Source organism: Apodemus sylvaticus, chromosome 2 (assembly GCF_947179515.1).
Source record: "Apodemus sylvaticus chromosome 2, mApoSyl1.1, whole genome shotgun sequence".
Taxonomy (NCBI): Eukaryota; Metazoa; Chordata; class Mammalia; order Rodentia; family Muridae; genus Apodemus; species Apodemus sylvaticus.
Window position 1 is genome coordinate 73,487,123 of NC_067473.1, and position 18,357 is coordinate 73,505,479.

Sequence of the window (18,357 nt, forward strand, 5' to 3'; positions counted from 1 at the left end):
AGACGTAAGCCTGCCTTACCCGCTCCCTACTGCCCTCAACTGTGGCTTGGGCAGGCCACTCTGCTTACCTGCTTTGAGCCTCATGAGAGAGAGTATCATCATGGCTGGGACAGGAGGTTGGGGCTAAGTGCATATGTGTCTATTTGGTATGGGTGGGCGGATGGAGTGTATGTAGTGTGTCTGTATATTGCCTGTGTGTGTATAGTGTATATGTGGTATGTGTATAGTATATGTGTGGTGTGTGTGTATAGTGTATTGTATGTGTGGTGTGTGTATAATGTATATGTGGTATGTGTATAGTATATGTGTGGTGTGTGTGTATAGTGTATTGTATGTGTGGTATGTGTATGTGTGGTGTGTGTATAGCGTATGTGTGGTGTGTATATAGCGCATGTGTATGTGTGGTGTGTGTATGGCGTATGTGTGGTGTGTGTATAGCGTATGTGTGGTGTGTGTAGAGTGTATGTGTGGTATGTGTATAGTATATGTGTGGTGTGTGTATAGCGTATGTGTGGTGTGTGTAGAGTGCATGTGTATGTGTGGTGAGTGTATAGTGCATGTGTATGTGTGGTGTGTGTATAGCGTACGTGTGGTGTGTGTATAGTATATATGTAGTGTGTGTATAGCGTACGTGTGGTGTGTGTATAGTGCATGTGTATGTGTGGTGTGTGTATAGTGCATGTGTATGTGTGGTGTGTGTATAGTGTATGTGTGGTATGTATATAGTGCATGTGTTTGTGTGGTGTGTGTATAGTGTATGTGTGGTATGTGTATAGTATATGTGTGGTGTGTGTATGGCGTGTGTGTGGTATGTGTATAGTGCATGTGTATGTGTGGTGTGTGTGTATATAGCGTATGTGTGGTGTGTGTATAGTGTATGTGTGGTGTGTGTATAGTGTATGTGTGGTGTGTGTATAGCGTATGTGTGGTATGTGTATAGTGTATGTGTGGTGTGTGTATAGTGCATGTGTGGTGTGTGTATAGTGTATGTATGGTGTGTGTATAGTACATGTGTATGTGTGGTGTGTGTATAGTGTATGTGTGGTATGTGTATAGTGTATGTGTGGTATGTGTATAGTGTATGTGTGGTGTGTGTATAGTACATGTGTATGTGTGGTGTGTGTATAGTGTATGTGTGGTATGTGTATAGCATATGTGTGGTGTGTGTATAGCGTATGTGTGGTGTGTGTATAGTGTATGTGTGGTGTGTGTATAGTGCATGTGTGGTGTGTGTATAGTGTATGTGTGGTGTGTGTATAGCGTATGTGTGGTATGTGTATAGTGTATGTGTGGTGTGTGTATAGTGCATGTGTGGTGTGTGTATAGTGTATGTGTGGTGTGTGTATAGTACATGTGTATGTGTGGTGTGTGTATAGTGTATGTGTGGTATGTGTATAGTGTATGTGTGGTGTGTGTATAGTACATGTGTATGTGTGGTGTGTGTATAGTGTATGTGTGGTATGTGTATAGTGTATGTGTGGTATGTGTATAGTACATGTGTATGTGTGGTGTGTGTATAGTACATGTGTATGTGTGGTGTGTGTATAGTACATGTGTATGTGTGGTGTGTGTATAGTACATGTGTATGTGTGGTGTGTGTATAGCGTATGTGTGGTGTGTGTATAGTACATGTGTATGTGTGGTGTGTGTATAGTGTATGTGTGGTGTGTGTATAGTACATGTGTATGTGTGGTGTGTGTATAGTGTATGTGTGGTGTGTGTATAGCATATGTGTGGTGTGTGTATAGTGTATGTGTGGTGTGTGTATAGTGTATGTGTGGTATGTGTATAGCGTATGTGTGGTGTGTGTATAGTATATGTGTGGTGTGTGTATAGTGTATGTGTGGTGTGTGTATAGTGTATGTGTAGTGTGTGTATAGTGTATGTGTGGTGTGTGTATAGCACATGTGCTGTAGTTTGCTCTCTCAAGATAGCAGCCACAGCAGGAAAATCACAGTGTAGAGCTTGGAAACTTGTGTGAGTTCTTTCCCGACGCAGTCTAGACCCTCCTGCTGGTGAGATGGGTGGGACTGTGGCCCTTGAGACTGAATGAGCCCATCTTCTTTACAGGGATGAGCCTGCAGTGGCAGGGAGATTGGCTCATGCTCTCTGGGGGCCTGGGAGTGGTTGTGAGACTGGACAGGTCCAGTTCCATCTCCGTCTCCGTGGACCATGAGTTCTGGGGACGGACACGGGGCCTTTGTGGGCTTTACAATGGCAGACCAGAGGGTATGTGAGGTGTAGTTTGGTGTGCCTGGACGAGGAAGGGAGGGAGGGAGGGATGGAAGGAGAGAGGGAGAAGAGACTCAGGACTCCAGGTCTAGCATTGGCTTCAACTTTCCTCAGATGATTTTGTGGAGCCGGGAGGGGCATTGGCTGCGCTAGCTGCTACCTTTGGGAATTCATGGAAGCTCCCTGGCTCTGAGGTGAGACTGTCTCCGGCCTGCCTACTGTTTTCCTGGGGTCTTCATGGAGTACACACAGGTTCCAGGCCCCACAGGGAGCCTGGCAACTACTGTGTAATGACAATCCTGGGTCCTCCCCCGTTGTGACCGCTGAGCTGTGTGTGGGCTCCCTGTGGCCCTGGCTCCTCTTCTCTGGGCTTATCACTCTGCTGCCCTCAGCCCTGGCCTAGAGGGCATGAGGGCTGGCTCTGGAGGCGACTATGAGGATGGCAATCACTTTCCTGTTTCCCTGGCCGATGCCCCTCATCTCTGCTTCCTGGCCTGTCTCTGCCCTCAGCCTGGGTGTGTGGATGCAGTGGAAGTGGCCCGGGGCTGTGAGGGCCTCCTAGAAGGTACATTAACTGCCTTGGAAGCCGGCAAGCTTCGAGCTCAAGCCCAGGACGTGTGCCACCAAATGCTGGAGGATCCATTCTGGCAGTGCCATGGACGGGTATGGGTGCTGTAGAGGTGGTGAGCAGCTCTAGAGGGGAGAGGCTTCGCAGAGACTAGAGGATGCTTAACAGATGCCAGTTGGGTGATCTGGTCCTGTCATTGAGTGCCCTTTCCCTGTCTTTGGTTTTACCTTTGAGAACACCATGGCTGCTCTTGTGACTCTTGAGGTCCCTCCTAGCACTTACCATGTTTAGTTTCAAGTTGAGATGCAAAGGAGGAGAGACAGGAGATGGTGGGGAAAGGCATTTGCTGGCTGAAGACGTCCCTTCCCCACAGGTTCCCCCGCATGAGTACCATGAGACCTGCCTCTTTGCCTACTGTGTTGGAGCCACGGCAGGCGGTGTCCCAGAGGGGCAACCGGAGGCCGTGTGTGCCACCTTTGCCAACTATGCCCAGGCCTGTGCCAGGCAGCACATCTATGTGCACTGGAGGAAGCCTGGCTTCTGTGGTATGCTGGGTCTGCCTGTCCCAGACGGACCAAGATCCTTGAGTGACCCTAAGGGCTTCCTGGCTGTCCCCCATGGCCCCATGGATTTGAAGGCAACCCCTCATGGGCCAATCTTTTGTTCCCACAGAACGTTTGTGTCCAGGGGGGCAGCTCTACTCTGACTGTGTCTCATCCTGTCCACCCAGCTGTTCAGCAGTAGCCCAGGGCGAGGAGGGCTCTTGTGGGACAGAGTGTGTGAGTGGCTGTGAGTGTCCGGCTGGCCTCTTCTGGGACGGTGCTCGCTGTGTGCCTGCTGCCCATTGCCCCTGCTACCACCGGCGCCAGCGCTTCGCCCCTGGTGACACTGTGAACCAGCAGTGCAACCCTTGGTGGGTCTTCGGGCCATGTTCTGATACTTTTCTTTGTGCTGTCTCTGAGATCTGCCCCTCCTAATAAGCAGCCCATTCTGGGGTCTCCCACCCAGTGACCTGTGGCCTTCTCTGGCATGCCTGATGACTTAGCCACTGCTGGTGCTGGTGGGTGTGCCAGGGGAGAGAAAGAATCAATACCCTGTGATGGAGCTGATGCCACAGTGCACTGTCCTACCCCCTCTATGCCTTTAGTGTGTGCCAGGATGGCCGCTGGCACTGTGCCCAGGCCCTGTGCCCTGCTGAGTGTGCAGTGGGTGGTGACGGGCATTACTTCACCTTTGATGGGCGGAGCTTCTCCTTCAGGGGCAATCCCGGCTGCCACTACAGCCTGGTGCAGGTGAGCAGACAGCCTATTTCAGGAGGGGATTTTGTTAGAGTGGGGGCCTCACAAGGGAGTCCTGAGGGGAGATGACTGAACATGTAAGTCACTGAAGTGATAGGTGAACATATAGCTCCTTGCAGGAAATGCTGGCGGGAGAATGGCTGCCAGCACCCCGCCCCATCCCACCCCCCACCACCATCCTTTCTAGTCCCCACCTCTAACTGGACATCCTACTCTAGAGCCGCAGAACTAAGCCTATCTTCATAGACCCTTGTACAGATATAACACACTGGACTTGTCACAGGCAGGAGAAAGACGGGACCCTCCTCAGTAATGCTGAGGCTTCCCAGGTTCAGCACACATCATTTTTTTCCATCCTTCTGCGGACTGATCAATGATTTCTCAATTTTAGTGTTGGACCACTGTAGTCTCTTAACTTGCCCCTCCTTGCCTGGTGACAGCGGGGTGAGGAAATCAGGAGAGAGCAGGGCCAGCAGGCTGGTGTGTTATCCAGGGCAGCTCTCTCCCAAAGAGACATGAGATATGCACACACAGAGGGAGGCTACATGCCAGCACACAGACCACGCACACACACACACACACACACACACACACACACACACAGAGTCATGTTGTGTATGCAGATTCAATAAAAGTGTACGCATATATCAATATGTATACATATAGGAACACTCATGGGTTGGAAGAGGAGTATGGGTGTGTATGAGCACACACACTGTCACATACACACACGTCACACAAATCTCACCATATACACTCATGTCCACTCACTTGAGTCAGTCCTTGGTGAGGTAAGCATATCTTGTGTCACAGAATCTGTCTGGCTAGCACCTGTGTGGTGTAGGAGCTGAAGTTACCTGAGGCCTCCCCATGGATCCTTCACAGCCCTACCATCCTGTCTACCGCAGGACTCTGTGAAAGGCCAGCTGCTGGTTGTGTTGGAGCATGGGGCCTGTGACACTGGGAGCTGCCTCCACGCCCTCTCTGTCTTCCTGGGGAGCACCCACATTCAGCTCAGAGACTCAGGTAGCCCCAGCTCTGCCTCCCTGTCTACTTTTATTCTCTGGAGAGTAGACAACTCTGCAGTCTGCTTCTTTGGGGTACCACTGGGCCTGTTGTCCGTTGTCCTTACTCTGCACTCAGGCCTCCCCCATGCCTGCCCTCCACACACCCCTCTTTGCATCCAATCACTTCCCTTCTAGATTCCTGCACCTGCACTTACTACCCGGATCGCCTCATGGCCCCATCCCTGAGGCAGACAGTGATAAGAGTTGGCAAGGCCTTGGGCATGAGCAGAAGGCTAAGCCCCGTCACCAACTCTCACTCCAACTCTGCCAAGCCCAGGCCTGCGGCCGGCTCTCTTTACCCAACTCCTCCCACATACTGACCACACAAGCGGATATACAAAAATGCAGGTGATGTGGTTCTTAAGTTACCGAAGGGTGGGCTCTGGTAGGACAGGTGTCCTCCAGGGATCACGCCAGCTGCCCCCTCATCCCACACTGACACACATCCTCCCATTTTCTTGCCAGGTCCCTCTTGCAGCCCCTCCCTCCACAGACTCCTCGTTACATGGTCAGGCCTCTCTTCCAGGAGCCGTGTTGGTTGACGGGGAAGATGTAGACCTGCCCTGGATTGGTGCTGAGGGCGTCAACGTTTCCCGTGCCTCGTCTACGTTCTTGCTATTGCGCTGGCCTGGGGCCTGGGTTCTCTGGGGAGTGGCTGACCCTGCAGCATACATCACTCTGGACCCCCGTCATGCCTACCAGGTATGCCAGGAGGCCAGTGAATGTCTGGGCTAGGCTAGGCAAGATGGTATTTCACTTTTCTGTGGCTTCTGTGGCTCAGGTGCAAGGTCTGTGTGGCACCTTTACCTGGAAGCAGCAGGATGACTTTCTGACACCGGCTGGAGACATGGAGACTAGTGTCCCTGCCTTTGCTAGCAAGTTCCAAGTGTCAGAGGGTGGAAGGTGCCCCTCGGTGGGCCACAGCCCACTCATCTCCTGCAGTACTTACTCTCAACGCCTCACGTTTGCAGAGGCAGCCTGTGCCATCCTGCATGGACACGCCTTTCAGGTACTAAGGCGTCCTCTGCCCATAAGATCGAGGACCCAAAATTCTAGAAAGAGTTTAAGGGCACTGGGAGGCAGCAGTGGGATCCCAAGGGAATGAGATCCACCAAGAAAGAACTAACTGCCCCTTTTCTCTTTGCCGCAAGGAGTGTCATGGGCTGATAGACAGGGAGCCATTTCGATTGCGGTGCTTGGAGGCCGTGTGTGGCTGTGCCCCTGGCAGGGACTGCCTGTGCCCTGTGCTCTCTGCATATGCCCGCCGCTGTGCCCAGGATGGCGTCCTGCTGCAATGGAGGAATGAGACCCTGTGTCGTGAGTTTCTCTGCCCAGTCAACCCTAACCTAGGCCCCTCACCTTTCCCTTCCCAGAGCCACCATCAGGAGGAGCTGGAGGGGGCAGGAATTCCTTCCTTACCGCACTATTGCTAGGCTCTTTCTCTTGTAGCGGGGCGGGGACTGGAGGTCCAGACACTGTGGCTAGGCTTCTGATTTGCATGTATTCCTGCGTCCAGCTGTCCTGTGTCCTGGTGGCCAGGTGTACCAGGAGTGTGCCCCAGTGTGTGGTCACCATTGTGGGGAGCCAGAGGAGTGTAAAGAGCTTGACAGCTGTGTGGCTGGTTGTAATTGTCCCCCGGGACTACTGTGGGACCTTGAGGGCCAGTGTGTGCCTCCCGGCATGTGCCACTGTCAACTCGGAGGCCAAAGTTACGCCTTTAACACCACCGTTACTGTGAAAGACTGCAGCTACTGGTAAGACCTGCCACCCTTGGGCAAAGAGAAAAGGGAGAGAGAGAGAGACAGAGACAGAGAGACAGAGACTGGGAGACAGACAGACAGAGAGAATGAACAGCTGGGCGTGCTGCCGCATGGTCCCGGCAGTTGCCTTGCCGGGGTGGAGGGCAGGGTGCTAATGCGGACTCAGTGCTGTGGCCCTGTAAGCTTCAGGAAGCTTTCGTGCTCACTACATGTTGTGTTGGTTTTACCTCCTAACTATAGCCTAATAAAGCATGGGAGGTGAAAAACCATTCCTACTCGGTAGATGAGGAAAGAGAGGCTCAGCTGGGCAGACCACTTGTTACTGAGAAGGCAAGATGACGTCTGGACCTAAGGAGGTGGGGGCAGGCTCTAGGGCCCCTCTCCTGCTTTGGACAGTGGCAAATGTCTTAGTCACTTTTCTTGCTTCTGATACTTTGATTTTTTGAAACCTGATAAGAAGCAGCTCATGAGAGAAAGTGCTTGTTTTAGCTCCTGGTGTAAGGAAATACAGCCCATGAGGGAGGGGAAGGTGCAGAGGCAGGGGGTAACTGGTCATACGGCATCCTTAGCAAGCAGGGAGAGACAACGAAGACTGGAATTTGGCTCACTTACTTTATTACCTCAGACCTCAGCCCAACAGTCAGGGTGGGTCTTCACACCTTAGCTAATTCAATTATGAAAATCCTTCATGGGCAGGCCCAGAGATTAGTCTCCTAGGTGATTCTAGATCTCATCAAATTGGCAGTCAGGATTAGTCATCACATTAGGGGAGCTGTAGAGTTCTAAGAGTAACCCTACTAGGGCCAGACAGAAGAGGGACTGTGGATCCCAGCCAGGCATGTGGGCTTCCCAAACAGTATGCTGGGGCTGGGGAGTTGGAAGTAGAACTGTTTCAGTCTCTAGCGTTGGGGCTAGGTTCCTAGTATTAGTAGGACCAGATGCCTGCAGAGGTCCTCAGCACCTTGTTGTGTCTGACTAGGGGATAGGAGAGCCAGATGAGCCAGATGGGCCTGGCGCTCCCTCCTTCCCTTCCTCTACAGCATCTGCCAGGAGAGGGGCCTCTGGAGCTGCACAGCCCACCACTGCCCCCAACAGCGGGCACTCTGCCCCTGGGAGCTCATCTATGTCCCTGGTGCCTGCCTTCTCACCTGTGACAGCCCCAGTGCCAACCATTCCTGTCTGGCTGGGAGCACTGATGGCTGTGTCTGTCCGCCTGGCACTGTCTTACTGGTGAGGCTGGAAAGGGGACCCATGGGGCAGCAAAGTGCCTCTCCCTACACAAGGATACTGCCCTGCTCCCTAGATGTCCAAAACAAAGTTTTTACCCTTTACGCAGGACAAGCACTGCGTGTCTCCTGATCTTTGTCCCTGTCGTCACAATGGGCAATGGTACCCACCCAATGCCACCATCCAGGAAGACTGCAACATTTGGTATGCCCAATCCCCGTCACCCGGTACCATGTGACCTTGTGACCCCTGACTCCCCAGGCATCATGCCTCTTTTCACTGAGAGGGGTTAACATGGTAGACGGGGCAGCACATCTGGACTACTGCTGATGGCTCTGTCCTGTCTCTTGCCCACAGTGTGTGCCAGGGCCAGCGCTGGCACTGCACAGGTCAGCGGTGCAGTGGATGGTGCCAGGCATCTGGTGCCCCCCACTATGTGACATTCGACGGGCTGGTCTTTACCTTTCTTGGGGCCTGCGAGTACCTGCTGGTGAGAGAGGCTGGTGGCCGCTTCAGTGTCTCCATCCAGAACTTGCCATGTGGGGCTAGTGGCCTCACGTGTACCAAGGCATTGGCTGTGCGTCTGGACAGCACCGTTGTGCACATGCTCCGAGGTGGCCGTGACCTATCAGTAATGGCTAGATACTGGCAGAGGGTGTGGGGCAAAGCGGTGTAGCATCATGGCTCCTCAGTTTGGCCAGGGCCCAGGGTCCTACCCAGCTCCCTTCTGGGTTTGGTTGTCCTATGGTGGGGTTGGAGCCAGAACTCTAGAAGGCTGTGAAGTCAAGGCCCAGAGCAGACTCATGACCCACTCAAGGTCACCTAGGAAATTAAACAAAAGAACATTTGGCAGAGTGGCTGGGTGGATCTCTTGGGGACCAAACTAAGTTCAACACTCTCCCTTCTTCTTCAGGCCAGGCAGTAACAGTGAATGGTGTGAGCATAAACCTCCCCAAGGTCTACACAGGCCCTGGCCTCAGCCTGCACCGTGCTGGCCTCTTCCTGCTGCTGATGACACGCTTGGGTCTCACCCTGCTCTGGGATGGAGGTCAGACTCTGCCCTTAGTCCCCTAGCTCACACTAGGCCTTCACACTGGCAGTTGGATCCCCCAAATCCTTCTTCCCAGTGCCTGCCAAGCTCTGAGGTAGAGGCGAACCCCTGATAGCCCTCTCAGGACCGATTTCCAGTGTGACAGCCAGGCCAAGACATCTGCTGTCTCCTACCTTCCCGCCCTCTGCCCAGTGCCCCTCACCCAGTGGTCACCCATGTCTTACCTTTGAAAATGGTTGGAGCTTCCATATTATATTTTCATAACTGCGTTTTTCTTCATCTTACAAGCATGACCGCCCCACCAAAGAAACATTTAGAAAACACCAAGTTTGAGGAAGAAGTGAAAATAGACCTGCTGATATCGCACTACCCAAACATAAGCAGTTGGCGTTTTAGAAATATAACTGTTAGTGGAGAACTGAGGGAAACCAAAATAACCCTGCGTGGATTTGATCCTCTCGGCTTGGCCAGCCTGGAGTTGCTTGCCACAGAAGAGTCTCTCGGCCCACGCAGAAGCCAGTTCCCGCCTGAATCTGGCCTGGAGGGGAGATTTTGCTGTCTTTCAACCTAGAGTTAGTTAGGAAACTGGCTTCCTAGTTGGCTCCTAGACGTTGCTCTTCAGTTGTGAGTAGGGGAGCCAGTGCAGGAGCCTCTGGACCCACGTGTCTTTCTGCCCCAGGCTGCTGAGGGCCCTGGAAGTCACTTTTTTAATGCCACCAGGCACCCGGGTCCTGGTGCAACTGTCCCCCCACTTCCATGGTCGTGTGGCTGGGCTGTGTGGAAACTTTGATGGTGATGCCAGTAATGACCTGCGGAGTCGCCAAGGAGTCCGGGAGCCCACAGCAGAGCTGACTGCCCATTCCTGGCGCCTCAATCCCTTGTGCCCTGAGCCAGGAGACCTGCCACATCCTTGTACAGTGAGCAGGGAAGGGTAGCCAGAAGGGAGGACGGGTATACTAGCTGAGAGGGGGCGGAGGGAGGGAGAGGGGAGAAGGGACACGAGAGGAGGGGAGGTCAGTCCCCAAAAGTACCCTGTATTGCAGGTGAATGCCCATCGGGCAAACTGGGCCCGGGCACGCTGTGAGGTGATACTGCAGCCAATCTTTGCCCCATGCCACACAGAGGTGCCCCCGCAGCAGCACTATGAGTGGTGTGTGTACGATGCTTGTGGGTAAGAAGGCTGTGCGGTGGGTGCAATGGGCATGCTCAGGTGTGGGGGTGGCGTGGGCGGGGGTATGACAGGCTGACGGCTCCACCCCACAGCTGTGACACAGGGGGCGACTGTGAGTGTCTCTGCTCAGCCATTGCCACATATGCTGATGAGTGTGCCCGGCACAGACACCATGTGCGTTGGCGCAGCCAGGAACTCTGCCGTGAGTGTGTCCTACACAATCCCGCCTACAGTCAGTCCCTTGAAAGGTGCTTCTCCTGTCCCAGCAGCTGCCTGGTTAGTCACTCGGGTTCAAATGTGACCTGGGTGCTCACTCTGTTGCTGGACACTTTTCTTAATGGAAGCAAACATGAGAGTGGCTGGCTCACAGGGCTGGCATCTTTCATTCTCCTTTGGGAGGGGTCTCTAGCATGCATCCCGTGATTCCCTTGGGTGTCAACTGAAGCTGAATTACCTGTGACATTACCTGTGGTGCTCTTGGGCTTCAGCGAAGAGAGCCTCTCTTCTACCCATTCAGCCCTACAGTGTGAAGGAGGCCAGGTGTACGAACCCTGTGGCTCTACATGTCCGCCCACTTGCCATGACCATCATCCTGAGCTCAGGTGGCCCTGCCAGGCCATCACTTGTGTGGAGGGCTGCTTCTGCCCTGAGGGGACACTGCTGCATGGTATGTCGTCGGGGAGAGAACACTGAGACTGGGTAAAGGCCACAAGTGTTAGCTGGGTCTCCTTGGTTCTGAATCCTGTGCTCTGCTCTCAGGGGGAGCCTGTGTGGAGCTGGCTGCCTGTCCCTGTGAGTGGCAGGGCAGTTTCTTCCCACCAGGGACGGTGCTACAAAAGGACTGTGGAAACTGGTGAGCCTCCGGGGAGGCCCAGGAGATGCCTGTGCTCTTGGGCTGAACAGGCTGACCTGTGGCTAATGCTGGACCTCCGTGTGTTTAGCACGTGTCAGGAAAGCCAGTGGCATTGTGACCGTGGTGGCGCCCCATGTGAGGAGGTGGAACCTGGCTGTGCAGAAGGAGAGGTGCTGTGCAGAGAGAATGGGCACTGCGTGCCACTCGAATGGCTTTGTGACAACCAGGATGACTGTGGTGATGGCTCAGATGAGGAGGGTGAGTTTATACCCTGTGTGTGGCGGTTACAGGGACAGATCGCTGAGTTTATTGAAGCTGCAGCATCTGGCCCCAGAGTGGCATCCTAAATCACTGCATCCCCTGCCAGGAGCTGTGACTCGAGCGATGGGCAGGAACGGAGGGACAGAGAGGGTATTCTGGTCCTTCTGGGGCCAGGGTCTTTGGCAGCACAACATCCTGAGCCTGCTTGCTTGTCTCACGCCAGGGTGTGCCACTTCAGTCTGTGGGGAGGGACAGCTGTCTTGCCGGTCTGGCCACTGCCTGCCCCTGTCCCTGGTCTGTGATGGGCAGGATGACTGTGGAGATGGCACAGATGAGCAAGGGTGCCTGTGTCCCCATGGCTCTTTGGCCTGTGCTGATGGCCGCTGCCTGCCACCCGCCCTGCTGTGCGATGGTCATCCTGACTGTCTAGATGCTGCTGATGAAGAGTCCTGTCTGGGTGAGGAGTCTCTGCCCCGCCTCCAGCCTTGCAGGAAGTCCCTCTCAGGGTCCACTCCTGAAGTCCCCTGAGCACCCACTCCGTTCTCTATCAGGTCTCCACTTGTGAAGGTGCTACCTGGGAATGACTAAGTAGAGATCCCAAAAGAGATAGAATGAGGGAAAATCCCAGGAGCTGGATTGCTCAGTGGTTGAGAATACTTGTTGCTCTTCAAGAAAACCTGAAATTAGCTCCCGGCACCCACACTGAACGTCACAACCACCTATCACTCCAGATGTAGGGGTTCTCACATGCTCTTCACAGGCCCCCTGCACACATGTAGCATACATGCACGCACAGACACATACTTTTTTTTTTTTAAGTCTTAAAAGGGGCAGATCTCAGGATCGCCTCCTCTCCTCTGACTGCAGGACCGGTGAGCTGCATCTCTGGAGAGGTGACTTGTGTTGATGGCACTTGCGTTAGGACCATCCAGCTGTGTGATGGAGTATGGGACTGCCCAGATGGAGCTGATGAGGGGTCTAGCCACTGCCCGCTGCCTTCTCTGCCAACACCCCCTGCAGGCATTGGGCAGAACCCTTCCACCAGCTCCCTGGATGCAACACCGAGTCCTATGGGTAGTCCCAGCCCTGGTGAGTCTCTGGGGAGAAATAGGGTGAGAAAGTCGGAAGCCGGATGAGCTACCCAGGAAGGGGTTGAGTGAGTGCCTCAGGAGGAAACATTTGGGCCAAACTCTGGGGCTGGGAGCTCTGGAATGGAGTGGTCAGTGTTTGGAAAAGATGGAAGGTCCAGAATTATTTCCTGGTGTTCGGGGCCTCCCTCTGAGCAAGTGAAGGAGAAGCTAATGGAGTTCAGGGATCAGGGGAAAGCTTGTGAAAAGCCAAACAGCAGCCGAATGCAAGAGATGGTGGGATGAGGTTAGGGTGGGGTGTGCTCAGGTAAGAGGCGGGGCGCTGAGCCTAGAGGGCGGCCCCAGAGGAAGTGTGGGGCTGAGCTGGGCCTGGGGGTGTCAGGCGTCCACTCTCACCCGGCTAAGCAACATGTCCTTCTCAGCATCCCCCTGCAGCCCCTTTGAGTTCCAGTGTAACAGTGGAGAATGCACCCCTCGGGGCTGGCGCTGTGACCAGGAGGAAGACTGCACAGACGGCAGTGACGAGCTTGATTGTGGTAGGTCCTGCATGCTGTACCAGGTGCCCTGTGCCCACAGCCCACACTGCGTGTCCCCAGGACAGCTATGTGATGGAGTGACACAGTGCCCCGATGGCTCAGATGAGGACCCCGATGTTTGTGGTAAAAGTCACATACCTTGCTGTCCCTTCTGCTGGTGGCCTAGCAGCCTGGGGCTTGGCTCCTCCCAAGCCATTGCCACCATTGGCTGCACTGTGGCAGTCTGGTTGGTGCACAGCTAGACTGTGGCTGGGGATATGAGAGGCTGAGTGGTTTTGTTTTGTTTCTTTGATCTTTTCCATGAAATCTGCCCTGGATGTTTTGTTTTCTGTAGGCTAATGGGAGAATAGAGAGGAATCTCTTGTATGTTCACAATTTGGGCTAGAAGAAACAAGACAGTGGGTGGTGGTGGCAGAGACGTGAGGGCGGGTCTGTTGGGAGACTCCCCCATCTACAGCTGCTCCCCACCTCACCTGAATGGAATTCTTTGTGCTCTTACACATCAGCCCCTCACGCCCTGGACTATGAAGCTGTTACAGGCCCTTACTTTCCTCCAGGACCATTCTCAACCCCTCATTCTAAAGGTCCCTTTGATCCAGGACAGGACAGTGCCTCCCACCCATGTCCTCTAAGGCCCTGGCTTTCTCTGTTTGTCCTTCTGTAAGGATAGGATGGGGGAGGGGCAGGAGCAGGCTAGGGTACTTCTTTCTTGTTTGTTTGCTTGTTTGGTTTGTTTTGTTTTTGAGACAGGCTTTCTCTGTGTAGCCTTGGCTGTTTTAGAACTCACTCTGTAGACCAGGCTGGCCTTAGACTTAGATATCCTCCTGCCTCTGCCTCCCAAGTGCTGGGATTACAGGCGTGCGCCACTACCGCTCCTCTGAGAGGACACTTCTTATCCATAGGTTCCACCCAGTTGCCCTCGTGCCAAGGCCTCTTCTCCTGTGGTTTGGCTCCCTGGCTGTGCCTGCGTCCCAAGCAGCTCTGTGATGGGATCCTTGACTGTCCCCAGGGCGAGGATGAGCTGGACTGTGGTATGGATACTGTTTTCTTGCTTTCTAGGACATGGCTTTCATTCCTAGCTAACTGTTCTTTCTTTCTTCCCCAGAGGAGCAATCAGCCTCAGGCGGCCCCAGCAGGACAGGGGTTCCCTGTCCAGAATTCTCCTGCCCAGATGGCACTTGCGTTGATTTCCTGCTGGTGAGGGCTGTCTCGAGCAGGGATGGGTAGGCCCAGATTTTATAACCCTAACCAGAAGCCTGAGCCTGCTGCTTTCCCAGGTTTGTGACGGGAACCCAGACTGTGAATTGGCAGATGAAGCAGAGCCCTCCTTGGACGAGCAGGGTTGTGGGACCTGGGGCTCCTGGGGTTCATGGGAGCCCTGCAGTCAGACCTGTGGGCCTGGCGTACAGAGTCGGAACCGAAACTGCTCCGTGTCCAGTCTCCAGGTGCTGCAGAACTGCCCGGGCCTGCAGCACCAGTCGCAGGCCTGCTTCACAGAAGCCTGCCCAGGTGAGGGAAGGGACATCTGACGGGGGAGTGGGGCAATAAATCCTAGAGACAGGTGACAATAGAGGCTCTTATGCCCCAGCCCTGCCTCAAAGCCTGCACTGCCCCCCCCCCCCCCCCCCCCCCCCGCACACACACACTGTTCTGACTCTCCCTTGCAGTGGATGGTGAATGGGGCCCCTGGTCTCCCTGGTCTCCATGTTCTGAACCCTGTGGGGGCACCAAGACACGGCATCGGCAATGCCGGCCACCCCAGAATGGGGGCCAGGACTGTGCCCTGCTGCCTGGAAGCACTCGTAGCACCCACCAGACCAGTGAGTAAACGGGGAGAGAGCACAGTGAGGGTGCGAGGCAGCTGATGATTGGATGCTGAGTGGGTGGGTGGGCACTGGGGGAGGGGACCTCAGGGTGGATACTGGGAATTGGGGGAGAAGATAGCAGGACAGAGGGCTACTGGAGGGTATTGTGGGCATGGGAGTTACCACGTGAGACACTGAAAATACCACGGGGCTTGTGGTGGATGTGGAATGTGATGGACACCAGGTCTTTGCTGCAGATGCCTCTCTCTAAGTTCTGACTTTGGCCTTGCCCGCTTTCAGACCCCTGCCCTCAGGAGGGCTGCCTCAATGCCACTTGCTTTGGGGAGCTGGTATTCTGGCCTTGTGCCCCCTGCCCTCTGACTTGTGATGACATTTCTGGTCAGGCCGTGTGCTCTCCTGACAGGCCCTGCAGCAGCCCAGGTGAGCGGGAACTGGACTGGGTCTGTTGAGGCCTTGCTTTGCATGACCCCTAATGCTGGGCTTTATCTAGGTTGCTGGTGCCCAGAAGGGAAGGTTCTGGGCACTGAGGGGCAGTGCGTGAGGCCCGGGCAGTGTCCCTGCTTGGTGGATGGTGCCCGTTACTGGCCTGGACAACGCATCAAGATGGGTTGCCAGCTCTGCTTCTGCCAGGGCGGGCAGCCACGTCGCTGCCGGCCCAATCCGGAATGTGCCGGTAAGCCTGTGTTCAGGCTCTTCCCTGGAGGATGGCAGTGGGGGTCCGCTTGCTCTCCAGACCACCAAGCCCTGACTTCTGTTATCTCTCAGTGGATTGTGGCTGGTCTTCCTGGTCCCCTTGGGCAGAGTGCCTGGGCCCCTGCAGCAGCCAGAGCCTCCAGTGGTCTTTCCGGAGCCCTAACAACCCACGCCTCTCTGGGCACGGTCGCCAGTGCCGTGGCATCCATCGTAAAGCCCGCAGGTACAGGGAAGGGACACGATCTATCCTCTATCCCTGCTTAGGAGGTAGGACTCCGATTCCCTCTTTGAACTAAGTATTTCATATGTGCCAGAGACACCAGACTAGCAACCTATTCTCTGACCTCCAACTGACACCTCAGCTGGCTTTTCCTACTTCACTTTTGTACCCGCTAGAGCCAGGCGCCAGCAGACAGAACCTACAAATAGAGCTTGAGCAATCCAGTGGCAAGAGTGGGTCAGTGTCTCTAGTGGGTGGAGAGGGCATCTGGTGAGGCTTGTAGGGGATACAGCTCTTCTGGAACAGGCTGTGTTTGCCTGCAGTGTTGGCCCAAAGTGCTTCACTCTCCTACAGAACCCCCAGGGAGAGAGCGGGAATATAGCATGACCAAACATTTACCCAGATCTTTCTTAGTTTTATTACTGACAGTCATAAGCCTAGAAATGCCCTTTGTCCAGTAAGTAGGGTGGGGGGTAGCTTTGAGCGAGCTCCCTTCTCCGGGAGCTATAACCACATCTCCTTTCCCAGGTGCCAGACAGAGCCTTGTGCGGGCTGTGAACAGTGGGGTCTCATGTACCATGTTGGGGAACGCTGGCGTGGGGGCCCCTGCACGGTGTGTGAGTGTCTGCACAGGAGTATCACACACTGTTCCCACTATTGCCCAATAAGCAGCTGTCCCCAGGTGAGGGGCCTGGGGATATGGAGAGGGCGGGGCCTGGGGATATAGAGAGGGCGGAGCCTGGGACTATGGAGAGGGCGGAGCCTGGGGATATGGAGAGGGCGGAGTCTGGGACTATGGAGAGGGCGGAGCCTGGAGAGGTGATTTGGACCAGCCAGGCTTGGGGAAACTGGATCAGTAGTGATGGACAAGTGGCTTGGCTTCTGTGTTCCCACAGGGCCGGGTCCTGGTGGAGGGACTGGGAGAATCGTGCTGCCACTGTGCACTGCCTGGTGAGTGGGACTGAAGGGCAGCAGAGCCTCAAGAAGAGAAGAATCCACCGAAGGCTACGGCAGGGAGCCGTGGTGGGGTTTCCTTATCCTAAAGCCATAGTTACAAATCGAGGAGGCTAGCACCCACCTAGCATGTACAGTTACCCAGGTTGTTCACTGCATAGTGAGTCTCTCCTTAACGCCTACATAGGTTAGACACGGCCCCCGCTCCACACCCATCATCTGACAGTTGTTTTGGCCTGGGGGTTTTATTCTGTTCTCTAAATAGTGAGAGGAGGTGAAAGGCCCGGTTCGCACACAGGAAAGGAGGGACCCTCCCCAGCTGGCCATGAGAAGCCATGAGAGGGACCCTTGGGGGGAGGGTGCTGAGTGCTGGGTTGGTGGCTGGTGGCAGCCTCTTCCACTCTTTCTCCTGACCACTGGGTCTCTCTACACAGAAAAGAACCAGACAGCGATCCCCATGACCACCCCTGCCCCTGCCCCTGCCCCTGTCCCTGCCCCCAGCCCTCAGATTGGAGCCTCTCTGGTCACCTATGTTCTGCCTCCCATGGCCGGTAAGTCATGTGCGGTTTTGGATGCTGAGAGGGACTGCCCTAACGATTGCCACACCGCTAGAGAAACAGGATCTCTGGCCTTCCCCTGCCTTACACACGCTTCAGGTGGTGAAGTCACCCATCCCAAGTTGCATTCCCCAGATCTGCCCCTCCCCCTGCCTGGTTCCATCTTTCTGTCCTCCATACCGCAGCTCCCCTGTGGCTCCCTAATTGTCCCTTCCGCCCTCTGCTTTGCCTGACTAGAGCCTACGCCTCTTTCTCTCTCTCCTGTACCCAGATGCCTGCTATTCTCCCCTGGGCCTGGCCAGGCTGCCCTTGTGGGCACCATCCCAGCACCTGGAACATACCATCGGGGCTGCTCCCACAGAAGCCCCCACGGCAGGGCCTGGCCTCAGAGAGGATGCTTATGCTGAGTGGCACACCCAGCCACCCTATCTGCAGCTGGACCTGCTTTGGCCTCGGAACCTAACCGGTCAGTGAGGGGGAGGGGACAGGATAGGGAATAGGGGAGGGGTGGCTGACTCAGTGCTGACCTTTGCCCTGCCCTGTCCCCCCTCAGGCCTCATCGTGCAGAGGGCTGGCTCCTCTGCTGCTTATGTCTCCAGCTTGTCACTCCAGTTCAGCAGTGACGGTCTACAGTGGCACAACTATCTCAACTCAACCCTGCCTCCACCCAAGGTACTGAGCCCTCCAGTGCCCTGGGGCAGGAGGTGCAACAAACCTCTTTGTGGAGACCACAGCCATTGTCCCCAAGGCACTTTCATTCCCCTGGGGGACAGTCTGTGCTTTAGACTATCCCCTAGTAACTAGTAGAGACTATGAGTTGAGAGTCCAGGGACATCTGAAAACGTCAAGATGGCTTAGAATCTACACACATGACCCTCTACCAGCTTGTGAAGGGGCCGGATGGGAACACGGCCAGGTCACAGAGGCCCTCGGAAGCACAGGTCTGTCTCTGCAGCAGCCTCTGCACAGCGCCATTCCTTTAGGAGCGGGCCTTG

The 18,357-nt window shown here is 54.8% G+C and overlaps 1 protein-coding gene across 1 annotated transcript in view; it reads left to right on the top strand.

Annotated features, from left to right (window-relative positions):
• The window catches only part of LOC127677917 (SCO-spondin), a 57,928-nt gene that overhangs the window by 4,571 nt on the left and 35,000 nt on the right, over positions 1-18,357 (top strand). The window contains exons 8-43 of the mRNA XM_052172855.1: positions 2,071-2,229; positions 2,347-2,426; positions 2,743-2,895; positions 3,174-3,345; positions 3,473-3,713; positions 3,948-4,092; positions 5,007-5,124; positions 5,692-5,867; positions 5,947-6,174; positions 6,317-6,482; positions 6,682-6,919; positions 7,966-8,155; positions 8,262-8,356; positions 8,510-8,766; positions 9,066-9,200; positions 9,924-10,120; positions 10,247-10,374; positions 10,467-10,576; positions 10,892-11,041; positions 11,134-11,227; positions 11,316-11,485; positions 11,712-11,945; positions 12,356-12,577; positions 12,999-13,112; positions 14,015-14,143; positions 14,218-14,309; positions 14,390-14,621; positions 14,780-14,932; positions 15,218-15,358; positions 15,429-15,611; positions 15,704-15,854; positions 16,380-16,533; positions 16,748-16,802; positions 17,240-17,356; positions 17,634-17,828; positions 17,916-18,034. Coding sequence (XP_052028815.1) covers positions 2,071-2,229; positions 2,347-2,426; positions 2,743-2,895; positions 3,174-3,345; positions 3,473-3,713; positions 3,948-4,092; positions 5,007-5,124; positions 5,692-5,867; positions 5,947-6,174; positions 6,317-6,482; positions 6,682-6,919; positions 7,966-8,155; positions 8,262-8,356; positions 8,510-8,766; positions 9,066-9,200; positions 9,924-10,120; positions 10,247-10,374; positions 10,467-10,576; positions 10,892-11,041; positions 11,134-11,227; positions 11,316-11,485; positions 11,712-11,945; positions 12,356-12,577; positions 12,999-13,112; positions 14,015-14,143; positions 14,218-14,309; positions 14,390-14,621; positions 14,780-14,932; positions 15,218-15,358; positions 15,429-15,611; positions 15,704-15,854; positions 16,380-16,533; positions 16,748-16,802; positions 17,240-17,356; positions 17,634-17,828; positions 17,916-18,034 — 5,693 coding nt within the window. The remainder of the gene's footprint in view (positions 1-2,070; positions 2,230-2,346; positions 2,427-2,742; positions 2,896-3,173; positions 3,346-3,472; positions 3,714-3,947; positions 4,093-5,006; positions 5,125-5,691; positions 5,868-5,946; positions 6,175-6,316; positions 6,483-6,681; positions 6,920-7,965; positions 8,156-8,261; positions 8,357-8,509; positions 8,767-9,065; positions 9,201-9,923; positions 10,121-10,246; positions 10,375-10,466; positions 10,577-10,891; positions 11,042-11,133; positions 11,228-11,315; positions 11,486-11,711; positions 11,946-12,355; positions 12,578-12,998; positions 13,113-14,014; positions 14,144-14,217; positions 14,310-14,389; positions 14,622-14,779; positions 14,933-15,217; positions 15,359-15,428; positions 15,612-15,703; positions 15,855-16,379; positions 16,534-16,747; positions 16,803-17,239; positions 17,357-17,633; positions 17,829-17,915; positions 18,035-18,357) is intronic.